At 37.7% G+C, this 24,954-nt stretch overlaps 1 protein-coding gene across 1 annotated transcript in view; it reads right to left on the bottom strand.

The window, feature by feature from the left end:
• The window catches only part of Vamp7 (Vesicle-associated membrane protein 7), a 120,204-nt gene that overhangs the window by 29,742 nt on the left and 65,508 nt on the right, over window positions 1–24,954 (bottom strand). Inside the window, exon 7 of the mRNA XM_090393559.1 lies at window positions 1,400–1,469. Within this exon, the coding sequence (XP_090249685.1) occupies window positions 1,400–1,469 (70 nt within the window). The remainder of the gene's footprint in view (window positions 1–1,399; window positions 1,470–24,954) is intronic.

Genomic DNA, 24,954 nt, shown 5'->3' with positions numbered 1-24,954 from the left:
AGACATTTTTACGTGGACCTGGGGAGGGGGGTAGGAAGAGACACTGGCACCTCCAAAAAAAATGGCCTCCCCCAGGGAAGCATGTTATCACCATTACTTTTCAACATCTACGTCAATGATCTCCCCCATCTTTCCAGGAACTAGAAATTTTATCTATGCTGATGACCTTGCCATAGCTACTCGATCAAAAAATTTCAAGTCCATTGAAACTACTCTATCACTTGCTTTAAATGGTCTAACCACATGTTATAGCAGCAATCAACTAAAACCAAACCCCTTGAAAACCCAGACTGGCCTTTTCCCACCTTAACAATAAAGGAAGCCAACAGCAAGCTAGAGATCTCTTGGGAAGGCTCTAATATAGAACATTCCTGGAACCCAATCTACCTCGGTGTGACTTTCGATCACATACTCTCATATAAAACACACACAGAAAAAACAAAGGCAAAAATGAATGCAAGAAACAATATACTAAGAAAGTCTACCTCCTCCAAATGGGGTGCAGACCCTAGCACACTGAGATCGTCTGCCTTGGCCTTTTGCTATTCTTCTGCTGAATATGTCTGCCCAGTATGGTCCAGATCCTGCCATGCTGCTGAAAAACTTGACCCAGCATTGAATGAGAGCCACCGCTTAATTACAGGATGTCTGAAACCAACACCATTAAAAGACCTGTATACTTTAGCTGGTATTGCACTCCCCTTCAATTCGAAGATCTGCATTCTCAGCTGACGAAAGAAGCAGAGAAATGTATGATGAGTGCCACCCACTATTCAGCCAGACTGCAGTGCCCCAAAGACTAAGATCTCGATATAGCTTCCTGGAAGCTGTTGAACCACCTAAACACCTCCCAGAGACAAGACTTCAACAATGGCTTGCAACTATATCCTGAAAATAATACTGGTATTCCAACAGCTGAACATCTTCCACGTGATGCCCACTTGGAAAAGCCTCAACAGACTCCGAACGACAGGATGCTGCAAACAAAACCTTATTAAATGGGGCTACCTCACTGGCCCAGATAATTGTGAGCATGGGACAACCCAATCCATGGAATACCTTCTTTCCTGTCCCTTTCTTCCATCACCTTGCACAAAAGAGGACCTTATATCCCACAGAAAGAGCAGTTGATTGTGCAAGATACTGGAGGAACATCTGACCATATTTATTGTATATAAGTTATGTATAGTTTCCTTTTTTTTCATATTTAATTATTACTCCCTGTATAATTCAACTATCAAATTTAAGCTGTTCTCATTTGTAATGTATCCTAATTTGTTGTAAATAATGTTGTACCACTTACTACTATACCACTTGTGTTTGGATATGAAATAAATAATTAACAAAAAAAACCAAGAAAAATATAATTAGGCAGAACCATGCATTTTATACCACTTACCAATATTTTTTACCATGATATCTTTAAGCTCATTGATTTCCCCTTGCACCTTCAAAATTGAATCTGCAGTCTGTAAATGCAAAATCAATTATAGAAACAATTCTCAAGAGGAAAAAAAATATATAGTTATGTGCAGAGCAAATTCTTTTTTAGTCAATGAAATATTCAATCATTAAATAAGAACCCAAGCATTAACAAATGCCATCTTAAAAGAATTCAGCCCCATCATATATGAAAAGTGGAATCAGAAAGCAACTTCTTTCCTCTCACTGCTGCAATTGCTATATGCCTCAGCAAAAAAAAATAACCAGAAATATGCTTAACCAAAATGTAATTATTTTTCTATTTTTGTATAAACTCTCTATCATTTCTACAAATGAAACTATACCACTCCATATCATGTACATCCTGCTACTGGATCAGGAGCTTAGATCTCGGCAAAATGAAGCTAATGAGATTAAACCACTCTTCCCACTTAGATTAATGTCCAGATTCAGAATAATCTGCAGATGTGAAAAGGGAGAAGACCAATGTGATACTACTAGCCTACTTACTGAAGTGTCAAGTGGCTCAAAAAAAAAAAAAAAAAATTCACATTTGGTTAGGATTAATTTCTAAATTATCTAACCATTAGTGCAACCAGAATACTTACTAAAGAAACTCATAGTTCTGTTATTCAAATTCCATGTGTAACAGAATTTTTATATGTATATATGATTATATTTCATAAGAAGTCATTTTTTTTATTTTATTCATAAGTTTCTGCACAAAGTATCTTCACAACTAAACTTTTTTTTTTACATGAATTCTATCCAAAGCTCAAAATCGATAGCGTTACCTGGAGTGACTGGTTGGTCAGTTTATGGTTTATTGGTTTATTGTCCAAATAAAATAGCCGACGACCCAGCATTTCTCCAAATCAAGACAGGAAAAATATAGTTATCAACTCTGAAATAGGGAAACATGAGGAAAAAAGCCTAGAAAACCCTGAAATCTTGAGATCATTAGCCCTTTCAAAAATAATGGAATATGGACCTGACTCGATAAAGATTTACACAGATGGCTCCAAAAATCCAAATGGCAATTCTGGAAGTGGCATACTCATCTATGGCTCTCATAATATAGAACTAAAAACAACTAACAGTATTGGATGCAACTCACACCATGCAGAATTAATAGCCATTAACACAGCACTGCAATATTTGGACAAACAAAACCCGAAGGAGTATATATTTTTCACAGATTCCTTAGCAGCCCTTCAAGCTATTAAGAACTGTTACACTAGCCATCAAGAAATACTTAGAGACATAGCAAAAAACATAAACAAACTACCTAAGGATTCCAAAATAATCTTCCAATGGATCCCATCCCATGTGGGATTAAAGGGAAACGAAATTGCAGATAAAGTAACAAAAATGGCTGCAACATCAAGTGATACCAGAGATTTCGATCTTTTTAAAACCACCCAAAAAGAAAACATAAAAAGAACAATTCTTCAGGACATGACTCACCACTGGTACTTAGCAGAAAATCCAGGAGCTACCATCAACTCCAAGTTTAATCACAGTGCCACTACCATGATCTCTCGCCTCAAGACCGGCCACACAAGACCAATCAAGTTTAGCAATGGCATAAAAGTATTACCCACCTGCAAAATCTGTAACATCGCCAATGCATTTGCTAAACTGTATGAATATTTCCAAATGTGAACTCTATAACAACCCAGAAAAGGTGCTGTATAAAATACATGAACTTGACCTCTATGATCTGGTGTAATAAAAAAAATAAATAAATAAATAAAAAATAGTTTATTGGTACAAGGACAGCAAAGGCAATATTGTGCTATAATCGTGTGGACAGACTTATGTGTTCATCGTGCATGTTGTTTGTTTTTTAACGGTATATCTTAGAACACAGAAAAATAAGTGAATAATTTATTAACTTATTGCTGATATTTCGCTGGTGTTATAACCAGCATCTTCAGAGCACAAAAACACAATTTGTCACAATACGTGAGACTATAACAACATGGTGTAATCAACGGACTAGTTAAACAAAATTGTAGTAGCAACACAAAGACTAGAGTCCTGATTTTGGCACCCTCTATCTGAAAAAAAAAAAAACTTGCAGCTATCACATAAGACTAGAGTCCTAAAACAGAGAAAAAAACCTGTACTGGTTTTTTCTTAAGATGACTGTCTCCCATATTTTAGGCAAATTTATACAGCCATATTTGTTGAGATTTGGAGTGTGTTTCAGGGCTTCTGTTGCCTCTAAGAACAATCTCTCTGACTTGTAAGACCTTCTGTGCAGTACTTTTGTGTTCTTCCAGTTGATCCTGTGTGCAGGGGTATCCAGAATATGGTCTGCTAGGCCAGACTTGCCTTAGAGATAATGCCGGATGTATCTTTTGTGTTCGTTGATGTTCACAGTTCTTCCTGTTTAACTGTAGTAGGCTTGATTACATGAGTAGGGTACTTCGTAGACTCCTGGATGTGATAAAGGGGGAATGCTGTCCTTGGGTGAGCGGATAAGGGTTGCTAGTTTGCTCCACGGCCTGAATGTGGTGCGTAGTTCATGTTTATTAAGAATTCTTGAAATCTTTTCGGATGTGCCTTTAATGTATGTGATGGTGACTGTTTTGTTGTAGTTCTCTGTGGTGGATAGTGGGAGGGGTTTCTTAGGAGCATTTAGTATTTTGTTTATCTTATGGGGATTATAGCCATTGGCCAAGAAGGTGTGGCCTCTAATAGCTTTGCTGTTGAACTGGTGAGCCAGTTCAGCAGCAAGAGTGTTGTCATCAGAACAGATTGCTCTCACTCTGTGGGTTAGCGTTTTTAAAATGCCATATTGTTGAGAAGGGTGATGGTGTGATTGTTTGTGTAAATATTTCCCTGTAAATGTGGATTTTCTAAAAACTGAAAATGATAGGGAACCATTTGGAAGATGGGATAAGTGTATCTCAGAAGGGCAGACAGTCATTAGCTTCCAGTTCCATTGTAAAGTGGATTTTTGGATGTTGGCTATTTATGTTATGATAGGTTTCACGGTATAAAAAGAACACAGATGGTTAAGCAAATAACTATTTATTAACTTAAAAGCTAATATTTTGCTGGTAATATATCCAGCATCTTCAAGATTTTAGGATGCTGGCTGAACGTGGGATTCACGACTTGCCACCAGCTATAGCCAATAATATCAGGTTAGACGTGGCCAATATCCTTATCCATTCTAAGCCTCCCAAAAATAATATCCTGCATAAAGAAATAATAGCCCTAAAAGAACTACGCAATAATAACCACATTACAATAACCAAATCAGACAAAGGAAACGCCACTGTAGTTATGGATACAACAGAATATGAAAGCAAAATGCATACACTGCTCCAAGACCGGTCTACATATCAAATCATAGATCGAGATCCCACCAACTCACAAAAGAATAAGGTGTGCAAGTTACTGAACAAAATCACTTCCTGGCCTAAAGAAATTGTCAAAAAACTTGAACCCATACACGTTAAAGCACCCAGAATATATGGTGCTCCAAAAATACACAAACAAGGTACACCTTTACGTCCTATTGTAGATAGTATAAACAGTCCTACATATAAACTAGCCAAACATTTAGCCAAATTACTAACCACTTACACAAACAATTCTCCCTCTTTTGTTAAAAATTCTACCCACCTAAAAAGTATTTTAGAAAACCACACCTTAAATAGTTCAAACCTAATGGTGAGTTTTGATATCACCACATTATTCACTAATGTACCACTGATTGAAACACTTAACTTACTAAATTCACAATTTCCCCCAGATATATACCAGCTATTTAAATTCACAGTACAGGCAGGTTATTTTACATGGAAAGGGAAAATATACAAACAGTTAGATGGGACAGCTATGGGTTCACCCCTTTCTCCCTCCCTTAGCCAACTTCTACATAGAACATCTGGAAAAATTAGCTATCAACACAGCACTCTCAAACCTAGCCTCTGGCTACGCTATGTTGACGATGTGTTTGCCATTTGGCCACATGGCCCAGACACATTGAATACATTTTTAGTGCATCTAAATAGCCAGCATCCTAAAATCCACTATACAATGGAACTAGAAGCCAATGACTGCCTGCCTTTCTTGGACACACTGATCACATGTCTTCCAGAAGGTTCCTTATCATTTTCTGTTTACAGAAAACCCACACATACAGGGAGATACTTACACAAACAATCACACCACCACCCTTCTCAACAATATGGTATCTTAAAAACACTAACCCATAGAGCTAGAGCAATCTGTTCCAATGACATTGCTCTCACTGCTGAACTTTCTCACCTACATCAAACCTTCTTAAACAATGGTTATAATCCCCGTAAAATAGATAACATACTAAATGCTACCCATAAATCCCCTCCATCTACCACAGAAGACTACAACAAAACAATCACCATCCTATACATTAAAGGCACATCTGAAAAGATATCTAGGGTGCTTAACAAACACCAATTACGCACAGTATTTAAACCTTATAAAAAATTAGCAACTCTCATCCGTTCACCTAAGGACTAATGCACTCCTTTATCACATCCTGGTGTCTATGAAGTGCCCTGTTCTTGCCATCAAGCCTACTATGGACAGACAGGAAGAAATGTGGACATCCACCTCAGTGAACAAAAAATATATCCGACACTTTCGCTACGGTAAGTCGGTCTGGCAGACCATGCTCTGTATACCCCTACACACAGGATCAATTGGAAAGAAACAAAAGTAATGCACAGAAGCTTCTACAAGTCAGAGAGGTTGTTCCTGGAATCAACAGAAGCCTTGAAACATACCCCAAACCTTAACAAATATGGCTGTATAAATCTACCAAAGATCTGGGAGACTGTCATCCTAAGACCAAATTAATATTTATTACTTTTATTTTTTATCATTTGGACTACTATTTCAAAACTTTGATTTTTTTTTTTTTTTTAACCTAGATGGCACCATATTAGGACTTTAGTCTTGTGTTGCATGCTGCAATCACTTATACTGTCCCCACTGTTACACCGGATTGTGGTTGTCTTGCCTTTGTAACAAACTTTGTGTTGTGTGCTCTGAAGATGCTGGATATATTACTAGTGAATTATTAGCTTTTAAGTTAATAAATAGTTATTTGCTTAACCATCTGTGTTCTTTTTATACCATGAAACCTATCATAACGTTGGCTATTTAAATGCGCTAAGAATGTTTTCAATGTCTCCGGGCCATGTGGCCAAATAGCAAGCACATCGTCAACATAGCGTAGCCAAAGTGTTGGCTTGAGAGTGGCTGTATTGATTGCTAGTTTTTCCAGGTGTTCTATGTAAAAGTTGGCTGGGGGGGGGGGGAGCCTATGGCTGTCCCATCTATTTGTTTGTATATTTTCCATTTCCATGTGAAATATCCTGCATGTATTATGAATTTGAATAGTTCAAATATATCAGGGGGATGGAGGTGGGGAGTGTGACTTCAGTAGATTGAGGGTTTCTATTAGTGGTACATTTGTGAATAGTGAGGTGATATCAAAGCTTACTGTTAACTCTGAGCTTTTTAGGGTATGGTGTTATAAGATGCTTTTTAGGTGGGCTGAAATTTTGACAAAGGAGAGAGAATTGTTTGTGAGGGTGGCTAGTAGCTTAGCTAAATGTCTAGCCAGTTTGTATGTGGGACTATTTATACTGTCCACAATTGGGCGTAAGGGTGTACCTTGTTTGTGAATTTTTGGTGCTCCATAAATCCTAAGTGTTTTAACATGGAAGGACTTGAGTTTGTTTACTGTGTCTTTGGGTCAGGAAGTGACTTTTTTCAATAATTTACGTGCCTTATTTTTTTTTTTGTGTTGGTGGAATTGCGATCTATAATTTTATATGTTGACTGATCTTGTAACAGTGTGTGTGTGTGTGCAGTTTGTTTTCATATTCTGTTGTGTCCATCACCATGGTTGCATTCCCTTTGTCTGCTTTTGTTATGATAATCTGGCTATTATTCTGTAGCTCTTTTACAGCAATGATTTCCTTATGCGGGATATTATTTTTGGGAAGCTTTGACTTGATTAGGATGTTGGCCACATCTAAACGTATGTTGTTGGCTATTGTTGGAGGCAGGTCGTATATTCCCCGTTCGATGGACGCCATTATTTCAGCTTTTGGAACTTGTTTAGGAGTCACGGCAAAATTGTGCCTTTGCTTAAGGTGAGCCGCAATTTTGTGGCTCACCTTAAGCAAAGAAGCCACTAGTGCTTTAAGTCGAGGGCACAATTTTGCCGTGACTCATAAACAAGTTCCAAAAGCTGAAATAACGGCGTCCATCGAACGGGGAATATACGACCTGCCTCCAACGATAGCCAACAGCTTGCATAGTCTTTAACATGCATACCAAAGGAGGTATGGCAGTCTGATGTGTGTGAGATATTGAGCTTCCCTTCACAATGTAGAGAAAAGAGACTAGTCCATGTAGGATGCTCTGGAAGAGACTTTATTTTTAGAGCATATAATTAAGAGACAACTGTTTCTGTCTAAGTGATAGAACAATTTCACTTGCTTCAACATAAAGCCTTTGAGTGGGCTATGTGTGAAAGGCACCAGCAGCTATCCATATACCCTGATGATGGATGAGATCCAACTATTGCAGGTTATTGTGTTGCAGACCACTAGACTTGAGAACCATAATCCAGCTTTAAACATATAAGTGCATGATAAAGACGAAGCAACAAATATCAATCCATGCCTCACTCAGCAGAGGATAGCGCAAAGGAGATTCAATGTTCTCTCTTGCAATTTTTTCTTAGTTGATGAATGTATGTGAAAGGAATGTAAATTTTCCATCAAAGACAAGTCCAAAGCACTTAGCTTTTGGCTGCTACTAGCATAACAAGTTGTCCCATTCTTAATTCAGGATCTGGATGAAGAGCAAGTTTGATAGAAGTGTACAAAGATACTTTTTTCCTATTGAAAACCTGAATCCATTACTAAGAGCCCATAGAGAGAGAGAGAGAGACAATCAATTGCTTGCTGAAGTTGTCTTTCAATCACCCTCATGTTATGAGTGACAGTAAATTGTGATGTCATCAACATATAGAATGTTGCTTGCAGTGGTAGGAAGCTGTTAACTTTCATAGCAAAAAAAGTGTCAGACTTAAGACAGAGCCTTGGGAACACCCTGTTCTTAATGATATGGTCGATATAGTGTGCTTCCAATCTGACTTGGAAAACCTTTTAAGCAACTTAAATGTTTCTATCATATCCACTCATTTTCTCCTATCAACCTACTTCTGCAATCCTCACATCCTCAATCTATCCTCATTCCACAGACCACTGGTCACTCACCTCTGAATCTTCTCCACCCTCCACTCCTTCCTCATCCCCAAAAAAACCCATGGGGCCTGACTTCAGCACAGTAATTCAGATGTGAGCATATCAAGGCCTTGTTAATGTGTTCTTCAACAGCCATGTAATGTTATGGACTACATTAGCAACTTTAGCAATATGTCCTCTAAATTTTTCTACCACCACCCCTAAATCTCCAACTTCATCTATTTGTTGGATTACAGTGCCATCAATGTGATACATGACTTGTATCATATTGATGATACACCTTTGCCCATACTGACAGCCTATTTAAATCGTCCTGCAAACTATCCACATCGCTGTGATTAACTATTACTTTACCTAATTTTGCATCATCAGCAAACACTGAATATTTTCTTTCAGGTTATTTCCTATATTATTTATGTACTTATTAAACAGCAATGGTCCAGAACTGAACCTTGTGGCACAACACTAGCCACCTGTTTTTGCCTTGATTCTGCTCCACCATATACCACTTTTTTTTTTCATATCTGCCTAGCAACCACCCTCTTATTCCCTTAACCAGTGTCATATCCATCCCCATTTGTTATAATTTGCATAACAGAGTCCCATGTGGTATTCTGTCAAATGCCTTTGCAAAATCTGGCAAAATCATTGTTTAAGTATTTCCTTTATCCAACTCAGCTATCACTATTACAAAAAGTTAGTAAATTACTAAGGCATGAGAAAGCCACATTACTCCTCATACAATATCGTATTTTTATCTACCTATTCTTAAATTCTCTTTTTGATCATTTTTTCTAGTACTTTTACCACCATGCCTGAGATACTGATTGGTCAATAATTTGCTAATGCAGTCTTAGAACTTTCCTTATGGAAGGAAATTATTTTGTCCTCTTTCTTGGAACTCTACCAGAGCTGAGACTTAAAGATCAGAGACACTGCCAGTTCCCCTGCACATTCTTGCAAAACCCAAGCTGATATCCAATCTAATCCCACAACTGTATTTATACTGAGATTCTGCAATATTCTAAGAACCTCTGATTCATCCACCTGTGTTCCCACATTAGTATTTGTCACATATGTTAAAGCAGTAACCTCAACTAGGATGATATACCCCTTGAAGAGGGATCACTCAGTAACAACTATTTTATCTGTGTTCCCACATTAGTATTTGTCACATATGTTAAAGCAGTAACCTCAACTAGGATGATATACCCCTTGAAGAGGGGTCACTCAGTAACAACTATTTTATCTGCTTCCGTCTCCTCACGACCATCATCACTCATAAAGGTTAATCTTCCATAGTCATTCTTCCTCTTACTTGCCACATAATGAAAGAACTCTCCGAGATTTCCTTTGGCCTGCTCGGCTAGATTCTTCTAATAATCTGATTTTTTCTTCCTTGACATGCTGGTCACCTTTCTTCCCTGAGCCTTGTACTCTTCATGAGTTTGCTGGTCGCCTTTCTCTTTATATATTCTCCACAGCATTTTCTACTTCTGCAGCTCATGCTTAATGATATGACTAATCCATCTAACTCCTACCTGATTTACCTCTCCTTACCTTAGATATACATTTTAATACTGCTTCCTCTAGATGACCCTTCACTATATCCCGTGCACTACTAACATCTTTACCCTTCAGTGTTTTACATCATGATACAGATTTAAGCTTCTTTCTAAGCTTGTCATAATCACCTGCCTTGTAGTTCCACACACACACACACACACACACACACACACACCCTTTCTTGACAGAATATTACTCATGTTTCACAATCTCCCAAGTGAAGACCAAATGGTCACTTTTCCCAATTGGAGGCAATGTGGAAACCTTGGTTATAGATAGCTCTTTGAATCTTATGACCAGGTCCAATACTCTTACACTCCTAGTCCCCTCCATCACATGCTGCCTCAAGTAATTATCTCTCATTAGGTGTATAAATTCCAATCCCTCCATGTGATCTTTCCTCCTTTCAGTCTATATCTCCTTAGTTGAAGCCCCCCCATAATAGTCACTCCACTTGTACTCGTACTAATTTGCAGATGCATGTCTTCCAAATCATCTGTGAAACTCCCTGGCCTAAAGCAACAACCACTTGTACAGTTTGTCTTATTGGCCATAATCTCACACCAGATTGCTTTAAATGAACAGCCACCCTCCTGCCTATCTCCTATTCTTTTTGGCTGCAATTCATCTGCTATTGTCAGCAGCACTCCTCCCCTATCCTATCTTCTCTATCTTTCCTGAAAATACTAAACCCTTCACATTTTATCCTTGTAACTACATCACCTGCTGTTAGCCAAGTCTCTGCCTATAACTTTTGGCAAGGCTGCACTAACCAATGCCAAAAACTCCTCTGTCTTGTCCCTGATGCTTCTGGAATTAGTATATACCATGCTAATGAAAATATCTTATTCTCTCACCAGGAAACTGAACTTCAAATCATTGCTGACATTTTCAAATATGTCTACATAAAAAACTAGCCTAAAAGCATAAACATCAATAAATACAAGGAATTCAACAACTAACTTGCTTCGGTTGATTCAGTGCAAAAATGCAGGGTTATTTCATCCTCCAATGCATTGCACATGATTCAGGTGAATGCATCGTTTAGCAAATGCTGACAGTGTTATGAAATGGGCAGTTTTTGAATGCTAAACATATCAAAAGTTCTTAATAAAAAGAGGAGATGCCATGACTTATTATAAAAGTCTTTTAATACACCATAGGCTGTGTCACACTTTTTCCATATCAAAGAAAACTGAATGGTCATGTTTCAGGAATGTATCTGTGATAGATGTCTCAATATGGACCAAGTAGTCCACCATTAATTGGTGTCTAACAGCATTACATGTTGGAAAAAAAAAAAAAAAAAGATCATTTCCATAGAGTTCCATGTTAACATTTTCTCCAAGGTCCTTACAAAGACAACCAGCCAGTAAGAGCTACAGGACAGCAATTGTTTGCTAGTTTTGGATCTTTTCCTGGCCAAAGCTACGAAAGCAACGACAACCACCTTATGTGATCAATCAGGAAACTGTTCCTCAGTAAGTATTCTATTAGATAATATAAGGAGGTTCATGGAAGATGGGAAATGTTTTATCTCATAATGGATGTAATTCTTGTAGATAAACTTATACGTTGGTAATACATAACTGTCAGATTTTAGGGAAAGACAACGTATACTAGAATATAATTAAAAACTAATTAATATTTCCTATCTTTCGGTAATGTTACATTACCATCTTCAGGGAACATAAAAATAATGATATGTGCATGCAGGCATTAATACTAAACAAATATGGCTGAAGAAAATAATTGAAGTCAGTCTTCGAGTTCTAAAGGTGTCCCCTAGTGGGCTAAATTGGGTTGTCAGTATAGAAAACCTTTCACTCCAACACACTGACATAATGGCCAGTTTTGATGTCTCCTCCTCATTCATCAATCCCACTCAAAGATACCTTGGAGCTCATTCAAGCCAAATTTCCTCCCAATATCTCAGCCATTTTCAGCCATGAATTCGGGCTATTTCATTTCGCAAGGAAAATTCTTCAAACAGATAGAGGGGACAGCCATAGGTTCTCCATTCTCTCCACCTCTGGCCAACTTCTTTATGGAAATCTTTGAAGGAAAAAGCCTTAAACTTGGCTCCACTCAAACCTACTCTTTGGCTATGCTATGTAGATGATGTGTTCGCTTTGGCTACATGGCTTGGATACACTCCACAACTTCTTAACACACTTAAACAATTAACATCCCAGGATCCAGTTTACCTTGGAAAAGGAAAACAATAACAATCTCCATAAATTTAGTTTAATCCTTTATCCAAGTGTGAGCAAACAAAGTTTACGCCTGAAAATATCTTCAGGATTGAGGTAAGGTAGTACAACACCGGGCAACTCACAGCAAAGGTGGATCAAGCTCCCAACTCCTTGTCTAGTGTTGTACTACCTTACCTCAGTCCTGAAGATATTTTCAGGTGCAAACTATGTTTGCTCACACTTGGATAAAGAATTAAACTAAATTTATTATAGTCTAACCAAGTGAAAAATAAACTTTCAAAAATAACAATCTCTGTTTCCTAGACTGATTACATGTCAGTCTGATGGATTCCTGGCTTTCTCTGTTTACAGAAAACCTACACATACAGGTAGATACATTCACCAGCAATCACATCCCCCCCCCCCTCAACAATATGGGATTATAAAAATCCTATATAACAGGGCAAAATTAATCAGTTCAGATAACAATGCCCTAACTATGGAACTTAACCATATCCTTAACACCTTCTTAGCCAATGGCTACAATCCCCCCAAAAATATTAAACCAATTGACCACAACTCTCCCCCCACCCCTCCATAACAGAGATTATTCTAAATCTATCACCATTCTTTATATCCGGGGTATACTTCTGAAAGCCAACAAAAATCCTAAAACAATGATGTGACAACTTGTTACAAACCATATAAAAAATTGGCATCTCTTATCTGCTCTACCAAAGACCAGTCACTTCCCCTAGACCTACCAGGAGTATACCAGGTCCCTTGTAGTTACAAACTGTCCTACTGCGGCCAAACAGGCAGGACAATTAGTATCAGGATATCCGAATATAAGGACTGGTTCCACCAATACAGCCACTCAGGACTTGAGGTCCATGATTTGGACACCTGCCACAACATACGCTGGAAGAAAGCCACTTTACTACACTGCAGCAAATATAAATACAAGAAATTATTCCTAGAATCAGCCTCAGGTCTAAAAAACTCCCGAAACCTCAACAATTTGGATGCACGAGACTGCTCCAAATATGGGAAGCTTGCATTCTAAGAACATCAACCCAACAGCCCCAATTTAGTCCACTAGGGGGCACTTTAGGACTCTAGGACTGACTTCAGTTGTTTTCTTCAGCCATATTTGTTTAGTGTTAGTGCCTGTGTGCACAAATCATTATTTTATGTTCCCTAAAGATGGTAATGTAACATTACCAAAATATAGGAAGTATTAATTAAAGTTTTTAATTAATATTCTAGTATACGTTGTCTTTCCCTAAAATCTGACAGTTACATAATGGATGTAATCATGCCCTAAGTCACTAGGAGAGGAAAGTAGGAGTGTTCTTTTCAGTTCCTCCTTAACAAATAGTTGACTGTATAGCTTTGGCCCATCTGAAGAGAAGTTAGCTACTGTTTCTTTCGTTCTTTAAAAATCAAAATTTTAAGATGATATTGAAGCTGTTGCAGAGATGCTAGCTTACTTCTACAGCATCTGCAACTGCTTTGGTTCAGCAACTACACATCCATTATGTTGCAGCATAGACAAATGAAATGTTCTCTTGTGACAGATATGCCAGAAAGATCTATCTAAGGAACGACATCAGAGGAAAGAACATCACTGTGAGTACTGTATACCCCCCCATGCTACTGTCAGAAATGTTGTTTAGCAAGAAGTATGACTGATGATCTGTTCTTAAAACTGTTTCTTAACTAGCCACACATTTCTGAAACACACACCTAATTCAGAACAAATCCCCAGACCAAGTGTGACAATGTCCTAGCTTGAAATAAGCAAAAATGTCGGTCACAGATATGAGAATAACGTTACCCTTAAATTTACTGTTTGCAGTAAATTAAAGCTCTCTCTCTCTTATATGAAATGAAAAGTAACTATCATTTACTGAAAATGCACCTAGTTTTAGTTTTCATAGTTCTCCTTTATTCTCTTTCTATTTGAAAGAATAGTTCATATTTTTGTAAATTTTTTGAAGCAGATAAGTTTTAAAGACATTTTATGATTGGAACAATGCTTAAATAATGTTTTTAATATCTGCTCCACTTTGTTCTTCAATATTAAGTCTTGAAAATTCTTCATGCATTAATACATACACTATATACCAATAATTGTTCAGACACTTTAGCAATTTCAATTGATATCAGCAGGCAAACCATAATATCAGGTATGGTGACCTTTGGCTTTGATCACCTCCTGCACCTTTTGAGGGGAGGCTTTCCACCAATATGCAGCAGATATCAGGAGGAATTTGTGTTCATTCCTCATCAAAGCAGCACTGAGTTCAGCAACAGATCAAGGACATGCTGCTTTGGACCTCAATCACCACTCCAATTCATCCCACAGGTGTTTCATGGAATGGAATGGATGTCCTGCCCTGGCTTGGGCAGGTTAGGACTCTGTGCAGTCGTTTAACACCCATCTTTTCATACCATTCCATAATAGCTGCAGCTCTGTGACATGGTGCATTGTCATCTTGATAGTAACATGGACTCGTTCATTAAAAACTCCACTATGATGAAATACTGCTTCCTACTATCTGTAGATTGGTTTTTGTTTTTAACAAATCTGGAATGCTTAAGGGTCAAAGCTATGTAACTGAGAGGAGACCTCCACATAGCCTTTAAAGGAATGCATAGAACCGATCAGGGTTTCTGACCTAATGTCCAATTCTCACCTTATCATGGTGCAGCCTGTTGGGTATCTACCTGGATACTGAACGAACGAGGATGGGCTGGCAATTTGGGATTTAGCTGACCAAATTGTATTCTTATTGGCTTAAACCAAAATATAAAATGATGGTAAAACATGACAAAATTTCATGCCGGATGGGGCATCACCCAGTTAAACAAGGCCCCCTTTTTTTTGCCAGGGAACCAGGGCAAACAGCGAAAAGTCAGCTACTGGAACAAATCTGAAAACAAACCCCAACTCAACATCACCAGAGTTAAAGATCGGTACTATCAACATAAGAAGCCTGAATGGCAAAGAAATGGAGCTAGCTGAGGAATTAGATAAGTACCAGATCGACATAATAGGGATGACTGAAACAAAAAGAGACAAAAACTGGTGAGATCTTTCTGAGCAATAAATACAAAATGTTACATTCAGGCAATGACAATCAAGGAAAAGAAGGAGTAACCATAGTATTCAATACTAAATACAAGACTAATCTTCTTGAATGGCAGGCAATATCAAGTAGAGTGATCTGGGCAAATATCAGAATGGGAATTGAACAATGAGACTTATTTGTGCCTATGGTCCCACAGAAGGTTCTACTAAGGTAGAAGTGGAGGAATTTTTTGAGGCTTTTAGAGAAAGTAACTGAAACAATGAAAAAGGAAAAGTTGGTCCTTGTTGGGAATCTTAATAGCAGAGTACGAAATGACTGTCAGACATACAAAAATATTTTGGGAAAATGTGGAGAAAAGAGCAAAGCTAATAACAATGGCAAATACCAGTTGGATTTCTACTCAGGACATGGACTGATTATTACTAACACCATGTTCCAACATAAAAATGTGCACAAATTCACAAAGAGAGAAGAGGCAAGGAATAAGAAAAGTCTCATTGACTATGTTATTGTTGATAGTGATGTTTTCTCTCTGGTGCAGGACAACCAGAGTGTACAAAGGAATATGAAATTGGAAGTGATCACTATTTAGTCTTGCGTAGGATAAAATTAAATTTCATATTGAAAAGAATAACATGTAAGAAAGTTTTCAAGCGAATTAAAGTTGAGCAGCTCTCAGATGTGAACTGAAGACAAAATATGCAAACATTATTGAAGAAAAAATGAAAGAGTATGAGAACAGGAACCAAACCTTGGAGATTCAGTGGCAAGCCTAGAAGAAAACGTTGATTGATTCAGCAAGAGAGGCATGTGGTGAGGTTGTATGCAAGGATAGAAAAATCAGAACTCCCTGGTGGACACAGGAAGTTAAAGAGGCAGTGAAGGAAAAGAAGAAAGCATATCAAAAGTTCCTGGCAAATAAGTCAGCATGTGCTCTGAGAGAATACAGACAAATATAAGAAAGCTAAACACTGTGTAAAACTAGTTAAACAAAAGTCATGGGAGGACTTTGGCAAGAACAGAAAATAAATATCAAGAAGTTGGTAAGATATTTTGGAGGTTGTTGAAGAAGCTTAGAATGAGGAAAGAGTGCTGTAAAAGGAGTTAGAGATGATAAAGGTGACATGAAAACAGGAGAAAAAGATATCCCTGAAGTATGGAGTAATTACTTTGAAAAACTGCTAAATGAAACAAGCAGTGATGACAGCACAGTGGTAAAAAACACTGACCAGGCATGCAGTCAGGAATACATATCCATACTTGAAGTAGAAAAAGCCATCAAAGGCTTGAAATGGGGAAAGGCAGCAGGAGTAGATGATATTCGACCAGAAATGCTGAAATATGATGGTATAAGTCTTACAGTGGCTGCACTGCATAGTTCAGAAAGCCTGGACAGAGAGACGAATTCCCGATGATTCGAGTAGAGCTCTAATAGTACCCATATATAAAAAGGGAAATAAAGAAGGATTAGAAATAGAATTACAGAGGATTTCCCTAATGAGTGTTCCTGGCATGATTTATGCCAGAATACCTGAGAAACGGTTGAGAAGAATTGTGGAAGAAAAACTCGGTGAAGAACAAGCTGGATTCAGGCCAAATAGAGGCTGTCAGGATCAGAGCTTCATTTTATGACAAATAGTTGAGAAAGCATGGGAATATAACAAAGATCTCTACTTAAGTTTTGTCTATCTGGAAAAGGCATACGACAAGGTGCCAAGAGAGAAGCTATTCAATACACTACAGTTATATGGTGTCGATGGGGCATTATATCAAGCAATACTTAGTCTTTATGAGTTGTAAGTCAGCAGTTAGAATTGAAGGAAGTATAGGAAGATGGTTTAATGTTAAATCAGGTGTGAGACAAGGATGTACATTATCCCCTCTGTAATTCGTTATCTATGTGGATCACATTATGAGGGAAAGTGGTATTAAACATGATACAAAAATTGGAGATGTTAATGTCAGCTCTTTGCTTTATGCGGACGATGTTATACTTCTAAATAAATCCTCTACAGGTCTGCAAGATTCCTTGACTAAATTGAATAACTGCTGTAACAGATATGGTATGAAGGTCAGCAATAAAAAGACAAAAACAATGAAAATAGGCAGAATCGTTGAAAATGTCAACTGCGTTGTGAACGGAGAACCTGTGGAACAAGTAAAACATTTCAGCTACTTAAGCCCGATTTTTTAGTGAAGATGGTAAATTAAATATGGAAATAGACAACAGAATCAACAAAGCTGGTATGGTAGGAAGTCGAATGAATAAATTCATATGGAATAAGAGAGAAATTTGTCAGAACACTAAATTAGCTATATACAAGACAGTGTTCAAACCAATTTTAACTTATGGATCTGAGAGCTGGGTCAGAAGTAAAACACTTTAGGAGAGACTGCAGATATGAGAGTCCTGAGAAAGATCAGAGGCGTGAACAGATGGCATCAATGGCAATATCATATTAAAAATGAGGATATTAGGAAAGAACTTGACATTGTCAGCATCCAGGAATGCATTAGCAGAGCTAATCTAAGGTGGTATGGTCACTTAAACAGAATGGGCGAGGAAAGATTAGCAAAAGAAGTATTCTCTGCCAGGTTGGCAGTAAAACGACCCAGAGGAAGACCAATATATAGGTGGATTGATACTGTACAAAGTTCCTTAGATGAAAGAAATATAAGATGTGGTAATGTTGGAGTCTTGACAAGTAACAGACTAATTTGGAGGAAAATTGTAGATAGGAAGTTAGTAATGATGTAAATTTTTCATGTAGTACTATCATATCCTGTACACCCCTTGAGGGTACATGGCAGGAATTTGGTGATGATGATGGAATGTTCCATAACTTAAAATAACAGGGGTGTTCAGACAATTATTGGTAGTGGTGTACATGATGTTACAGTCACAGTTAATAGAAATAGTAATAACAGCTAACAATATTACCAAAATCTTTAAAGTTCAAGACTGTGACACGTCTTTATAGAGTACAGCATATCAACTTGAAAGGCTTTTATAATGTAACAGATGCAATATGTACAGCCTTAATGTTATTTTTTGTCTCACAAATCAGTCATTTTGAGCCTGACCAAACTTTGGATCTTCAGTATATTATAACTGGATATTCTCTTTCAGACCATCTCTGATGTAAATGATATAAAAGTTAAGCAGCAGTGGTCCAAGCATAGAGCCCAGTGGACGTGGACACCATTTTCTTAGATGACACTCCTCCATACATCACTCTCCAATCCATGTCAAAGCCTATTCCAAAAAGTCATGTATACATCCATTCCCCCTTCTTCAGCTTTGATGTCACTCTGTTGAAAAATGTGAGCCTGCATTTAACAAATCAAGACGTACTTTTACAAAATCATTCTGATCTCTATAAAAGAGGAAAGTGCTATCTACTTGTATGTGAATGTGGTCTATGACTAGCATTTCCAATACCTTAAAGATCATTCGTACAGACTGGTTTATAATTGGCTACATCTATTCCAGTTCCACCCTTGTATAATTATCTTGCCTGATCTGTGTGAGATTTTGTGATTGCAGAATTTTTTTTTTTTAAATGAGTGGCAAGCTAATCACATGCACTGTTTTTTTTTTCTTTCCTTTTCTTTTTGATCATTGCTGAAATGATATCCTTCCTGGGTCACTGTGTTTAATCTACAGCTGATCATTATCAATCACTCTCTTACTGATATCATGTGTACAGGTCAATGTTCTCATATGTTTTGTTGTATTAAAACAGTGCTACAGTTGACTAACCAGCAAACTTATATAGAACACAAGAGTATATTTCTAATTTTTTAGGAAATGACAATATAAATTCAATTATTAATTATAAAAACTACCTATATTTTGGTAATATTACATTGCCATCTTCTAGGATCATAAAACAATGATATATGGACACAGGCACTCACACTAAGCAAATGAGGCTGAAGAAAGGCAACTCAAGTCAGTCCTAGAGTCCTAAAACTCCACTAGAGGGCTAAATTAGGTTGTCTTGGGCGTGGGCTGATGATCTTAGAATATGCTTTCCAAATCTGAAGCAGTCTCATGTACCTAAATCTGTTGAGGTTTGGGAAGTTTTTCACAGCTAAGGCTGATTCAAGGAATAATCTTTCCTATTTGTACTTGCTGCAGTGTAATAAAGTGGCTTTCTTCCAGCGTATTCTGTGGTGGGTGTCCAATGCATGGTCAGCAAGTCCTGAGTGGCTGTATTGGTGGAACCAGATGTAGTCCTTGTGTTCCTAATATTAGCTGTTCTACCTGCTTGGCCATAGGATAGTTTGCAACTGCAAGGGACCTGGTATACTCCAGGTAGGTCTAGGAGAAGTGGCTAGTCTTTGGTGGAATGGATAAGAGATGCCAATTTCTTATGTGGTTTGTAACTAGTTGTGAGGTCATATTTTCTTAGGATTTTTTGTTAGTTTTTTTTTTTGGATGTACCTCAGATATATGGAATGGTGATAGATTTAGAGTGATCTCTGCTCTGAAGGGGGGGGGGTTGCAGTTACATGTTTTTAATTTTTTTTTTGGATTTTTTTTGGGGGAAGGGGTTGTAGCCATTGGCTAAGAAGGTGTTAAGGATATGGTTAAGTTCAGTAGTTAGGACTTATATAGGATTTTTATAATCCCATATTGTTGAGGGGGGGGGATGTGACTGCTGGTGAATGTGTCTACCTATATGTGTAGGATTTCTGTAAACAGAGAAAGCCAGAGATCTATCAGGCTGGCATGTAATCAGTGTCTAGAAAAGGGAGACTGTTGCTGTTTTCCTTTTCCAAGGTAAAGTGGATCCTGGTGTGTTGAATGTTTAAGCGTGTTGAGAAATTGTGGAGTGTATCCAGGCCATTCGGCCAAATGGTGAACACATCGTCCACATAGCGTAGCCAAACAGGGAATTGTGAGGCAGAGTTTAAGGTTTTTTTCCTTCAGAGGTCTCCATAAAGAAGTTGGCCAGGGGTAGGGAAAGTGGAGAGTCCATGGCTGCCTCATCTATCTGTTTGTAGAATCTTCCTTGCCAAACGAAATACTGGAGTTCATGGTGCACAGAAACAGGCTGAGATATCAAGAGGAAATATGGCTTGGATAAGGTCTAAGATGATTTTGAGTGAGATATCAGTGAATAGGGAGGAAACATCAAAACTAACCATTATTATGTCAGTGTATTGGAATGTGAGGTTTTCTATACTGGATTTAAAATGGGCTGAGTTGTTTTTGTGTGTGAAGGTGTTGCCAGAATATTATGTGAGCACTTTGGCTTATTGTTTGGCTAATTTGTATGTGTGTGGGAGGGGGGAATCAATGCCATTCACAATAGAATGTAGTGGTAATTTTGCTTATTGATTTTTAGTAGTCCATATATCTGGGAGGGACAGGGGTTTTGAGTTAGAAGGTTTTAGTTTGTTAGTCACTTCCACAGGCCAAGAGGTAACCTTAAGGAGACTATGGAGTGTTTCTGATTTGGATGCTGATGGGATCATATTCTACAGGGAGGTAGGTAGAATGATCTAAAAGTAAAGAGGCAAGCTTACCTGTGTAATCTGATTGGTTTAGAAACACAGTGACATTTCCCTTATCTGCTTTAGTAATTACTATTTTTTTGTTGCTTTTCATTTCTTGCAGAGCTTTGAATTCTTCTTTTGATAGGTTGCTTTTTAGTGGGGTGGCTTGGGTAAGAACACTTTTTACATCCAGTCTGATATTGCTGGCAATATGGTTGGGAAGGCTGCGGATACTTTGTTCTACCTGTATTATCATTTCTTCTGCAAGATCTTTTTAGGTACTATAGCGATCACGCACTTGCCTGTGTGGCCACGGGCAAGTGCGCTGATTGCTTCAGGGTAAAGGATGATAGGTTTATAATAGTGTTGAGAGGTAGGTGAAGTTTGAAGTTGAGTTCTTTTGTAAACCTTCAAATTTTTTAATGCCGACATCGTATTTTTTGAAATTTTTTTTTGTTGAAGCATTTGAGATGTCACAAAGGATCATCTAAAGGTCAACGTTTAGCATAGCAGCAAGCTCTATTTCTGCAAGAATAGCTTCAGTGTTCAGCCAAGAAACACAGGTGGCAGCAATCTGTTCCTGTAGAAGAGCAAAGCTCTTCTATGGGATAGGACTCACATAAGAAATTGGCATCTGTTATCCACTCCACCAAAGATCAGCCACTTCCCTTAGACCTACCTGGAGTATACCAGGTCCCTTGCAGTTGCAAACTATCCTATGGCCAAGCAGGTAGAACAGCTAATATTAGGATATCTGAACACAAGAACTACATCTGGTTCCACCAATACAACCACTCAGGACTTGCTGACCATGCATTGGACACCCACCACAGAATACGCTAGAAGAAAGTCACTTTACTACACTGCAGCAAGTACAAATATGAAATATTATTCCTTGAATCAGCCTCAGCTCTGAAAAACTTCCCAAACCTCAACAGATTTGGGTGCATAAGACTGCTTCAAATTTGGAAAGCATACATTCTAAGATTGTCAGTCTTATGGGGGGGGTATTAGAAGGACCACAAGAGTAGCTTGTTATAGAGAAAAGTTTGCAATGGAAGGATGATGTTGGTCAGTGATAATGAGAGAATGATAAACACTACTGTACCCTCCTTAGTGTTTATCATTTTCTTATTATCATTTAATGAGATGTTTAATGAGAAGTTCATTAAAGTATTTCCTCCTAGTTATTGTAACATAATGTAGAACTTAGGAGCAGTTGGAATGGGGGGAGGAACTAATTATTTTAAGTGAGCAAAAGGTATATCAGAAATTGAGTAAACTTGATGTCAACTAGGTCATGGGACTTGATTGTATATTACACTGTGTCTTGAGGGAATGTTCCAAGGAGTTAACAATAGCTTTAACTTACACTTTTAACATGAGTCTTACATTAGCCCAAGTTCTAAAGGAATGGAAAGATTTCATAAGACCAGGGCATCGAATTATAAGTCAATCAGCTCGTCTGGAGTTGTGGTCAAGGTGTTGGAGAAGCTGGTGAGGACAAGGATTCAGAACTGGGTTGATAACAGCAGAATTCTCTTTAATGGATAGCATGATTTTTTCCTAAAGGAAGATCATGTTTTAGAAATCTAATACATTGGACAAGGGGGGGGGGGGTGCATATACAATAGTATATTTATATTTAGCAAAAGCTTTCAACAGAATGCCACATGACAAACTAATAGTTAAACCGGAATAGATATGGTTGGTAGCAGATTAGTGCACTGGATTGGAGACTGGTTGTCTGGATAGGTATCAGCAGCTTGTATATGGGAGAGTGATACTCTAGAAGAAGGAAAGTCATTAGTGGTATGCCCCAGGGGGTCTGCTTTGGGGTCATTGTTTTTTAAGTTGTATGTAAATGACATTGGAAAGGGCTTAAGTTGTTTGCAGATGATACAAAACTGGGGAGAGTTATGAGAAGTAGAGCAAATGTAGCTTTGCAAGAGGACCTAAATAGACTGTCTGAATGGGTGAGTGTATAGGGGGTGTTAGTTTAATGTAGCAAAGTGTAAGGTTTTAAAATTTGGGAGGCAAAGGAGATGAAAGATCTGGAGGTGTGGTGGATAAGGAATTGAAATTTTGTGGACATTTTGCTAACATTGTGAGGATAACACAGCCGATTATGGGAATGATGTGGAGAACACCAACATGTAGAAGTAAAGATGTTATGATTCCATTATACAAGGCTTTGATCACGCTGCATATAGATTACTGTACACAGATTTCATCTCCTTATTTTCAAAAGGATGATAAGATGTTGGAGAGGGTTCAGAGATGATTGACTAAGTCAGTTTCTCCTCTCTGGAATATGGAATATGAGGACAGATTGAGAGAATGCAAATTAAGAGCCTATGTGGATAGAAAGAAGAGGGGAAACATGACACATAAGTTGATAAGGGGTAATTACCAGATTACTGTGGATGAGATTTCTCACAGAATATCTGGTGACAAGGGGGAGGCCATCCCTGGAAGATGTATAAGGTGGGTGTGAGCAAGGGGTGAGGAGATTTTTAACATGGAGAGTGGTGGGTGATGGAATGCATTGTCTGAGTGTGTGTGGTGAATGCATTTAAGTTAAGGTATGATGAGATGGGCATGTGAGAGTAGGGCTTCCCACAATGAGTTTCTTGATTCCATGGAGGTCTGCTGATAATAATAGTAAAAAATTTTGTTCAGCACATAACATCATACCTAATGCTTTGGTCAGGAGTTTTGGTAGCTTGTTATAGTCAGTGAAGAGAGTTTTTATAGCATTATTTACTACAGTGAGAGGTGACTGCTACTGTGCTATAAATACATAGTATGCAAAAATTCATCAGATAAGAATTTTTTCGTACTGTTGTTCTCTGGTATGCATAGTTAGCAAAAATGTCATAACCATTTTTTAATGCAGCAGGTCAGCTGATTAATCAAGTCAGTATTATATATATGATCAATAGTGCCATAGTTTCTTCTGAATCCTGCTTGTTCTGGAGGTTAATTTATTTTATATTCCGTTTCTAATGATTTTCGTAATTATTCTGTATACAGTTGGAAGGAGACTGATAGGATGCAATTTTTAATATCTTCCCTGTTTTCCTTTTTAAAAACTATAATAAGGACAGCATTATTCCAACGCTTTGGTATTCTCTTCTGTCTTAGGCATGATGGATAAATTTTACTTATCATAATCATGACTGGTTCACCATCTGCTTTCAGAACTTCTATCAGTATTGCATCTTCACCTGTTGTCTTTCCACTACTCACTGCATATTATTGAATTTTTAAAACATCAGGGCATATTTCTTACTCTTCCATTTGGGGTATCACATTTTTCTTTTCATACTGGTTTAAGTTTTGGTAATCATCATATAATCTGGCATAGAAAGATTCTATTCTAATGTAAACTCAATTATGTAGTGCTCATAGTAACCTGAACACCCCTTGAGGGTACATAAGGAAATCGATGATGAGGATTATATTCTTTGTGTTTAATCAGTACTCCATTTTTATCTTTAAGGGATATTAATTTATTTTGTACTATGGGCAACTCTCTTCTCATTCCTTTTAGACTTATATTTTCTTTGTTTCCTATGTTTTCTATTGCAATTCTAATTTTCCTTGTTCTGAAGTTTCTAATTTCTCGCATCATCCTTTTCTTTGCTTAATAAGTTACGAGAATTCTATTCTACTTATGCCTAGATATCTGTTTATTTCGCTTCTCTTTCTGAGAAGGTTTAGTGTCTCTTCAGATATTTTTCTTCTATCCATCTTTTTTGGTAAATCACATTTGGTAAATTAATAGTCTTATTTTTAATCGACTTCTGTCTTTCCCACCTTTTGTAGATAACAGTTTTTGATCTCACT

This window comes from Typopeltis vanoorti, chromosome 6, assembly GCF_054136105.1.
Source record: "Typopeltis vanoorti isolate ZY-2024b chromosome 6, IOZ_Tvanoo_1.0, whole genome shotgun sequence".
Taxonomy (NCBI): domain Eukaryota; kingdom Metazoa; phylum Arthropoda; class Arachnida; order Uropygi; family Thelyphonidae; genus Typopeltis; species Typopeltis vanoorti.
The sequence above is the reverse complement of the archived record's forward strand: the minus strand, read 5'-3'. Positions and strand labels throughout refer to the sequence as shown.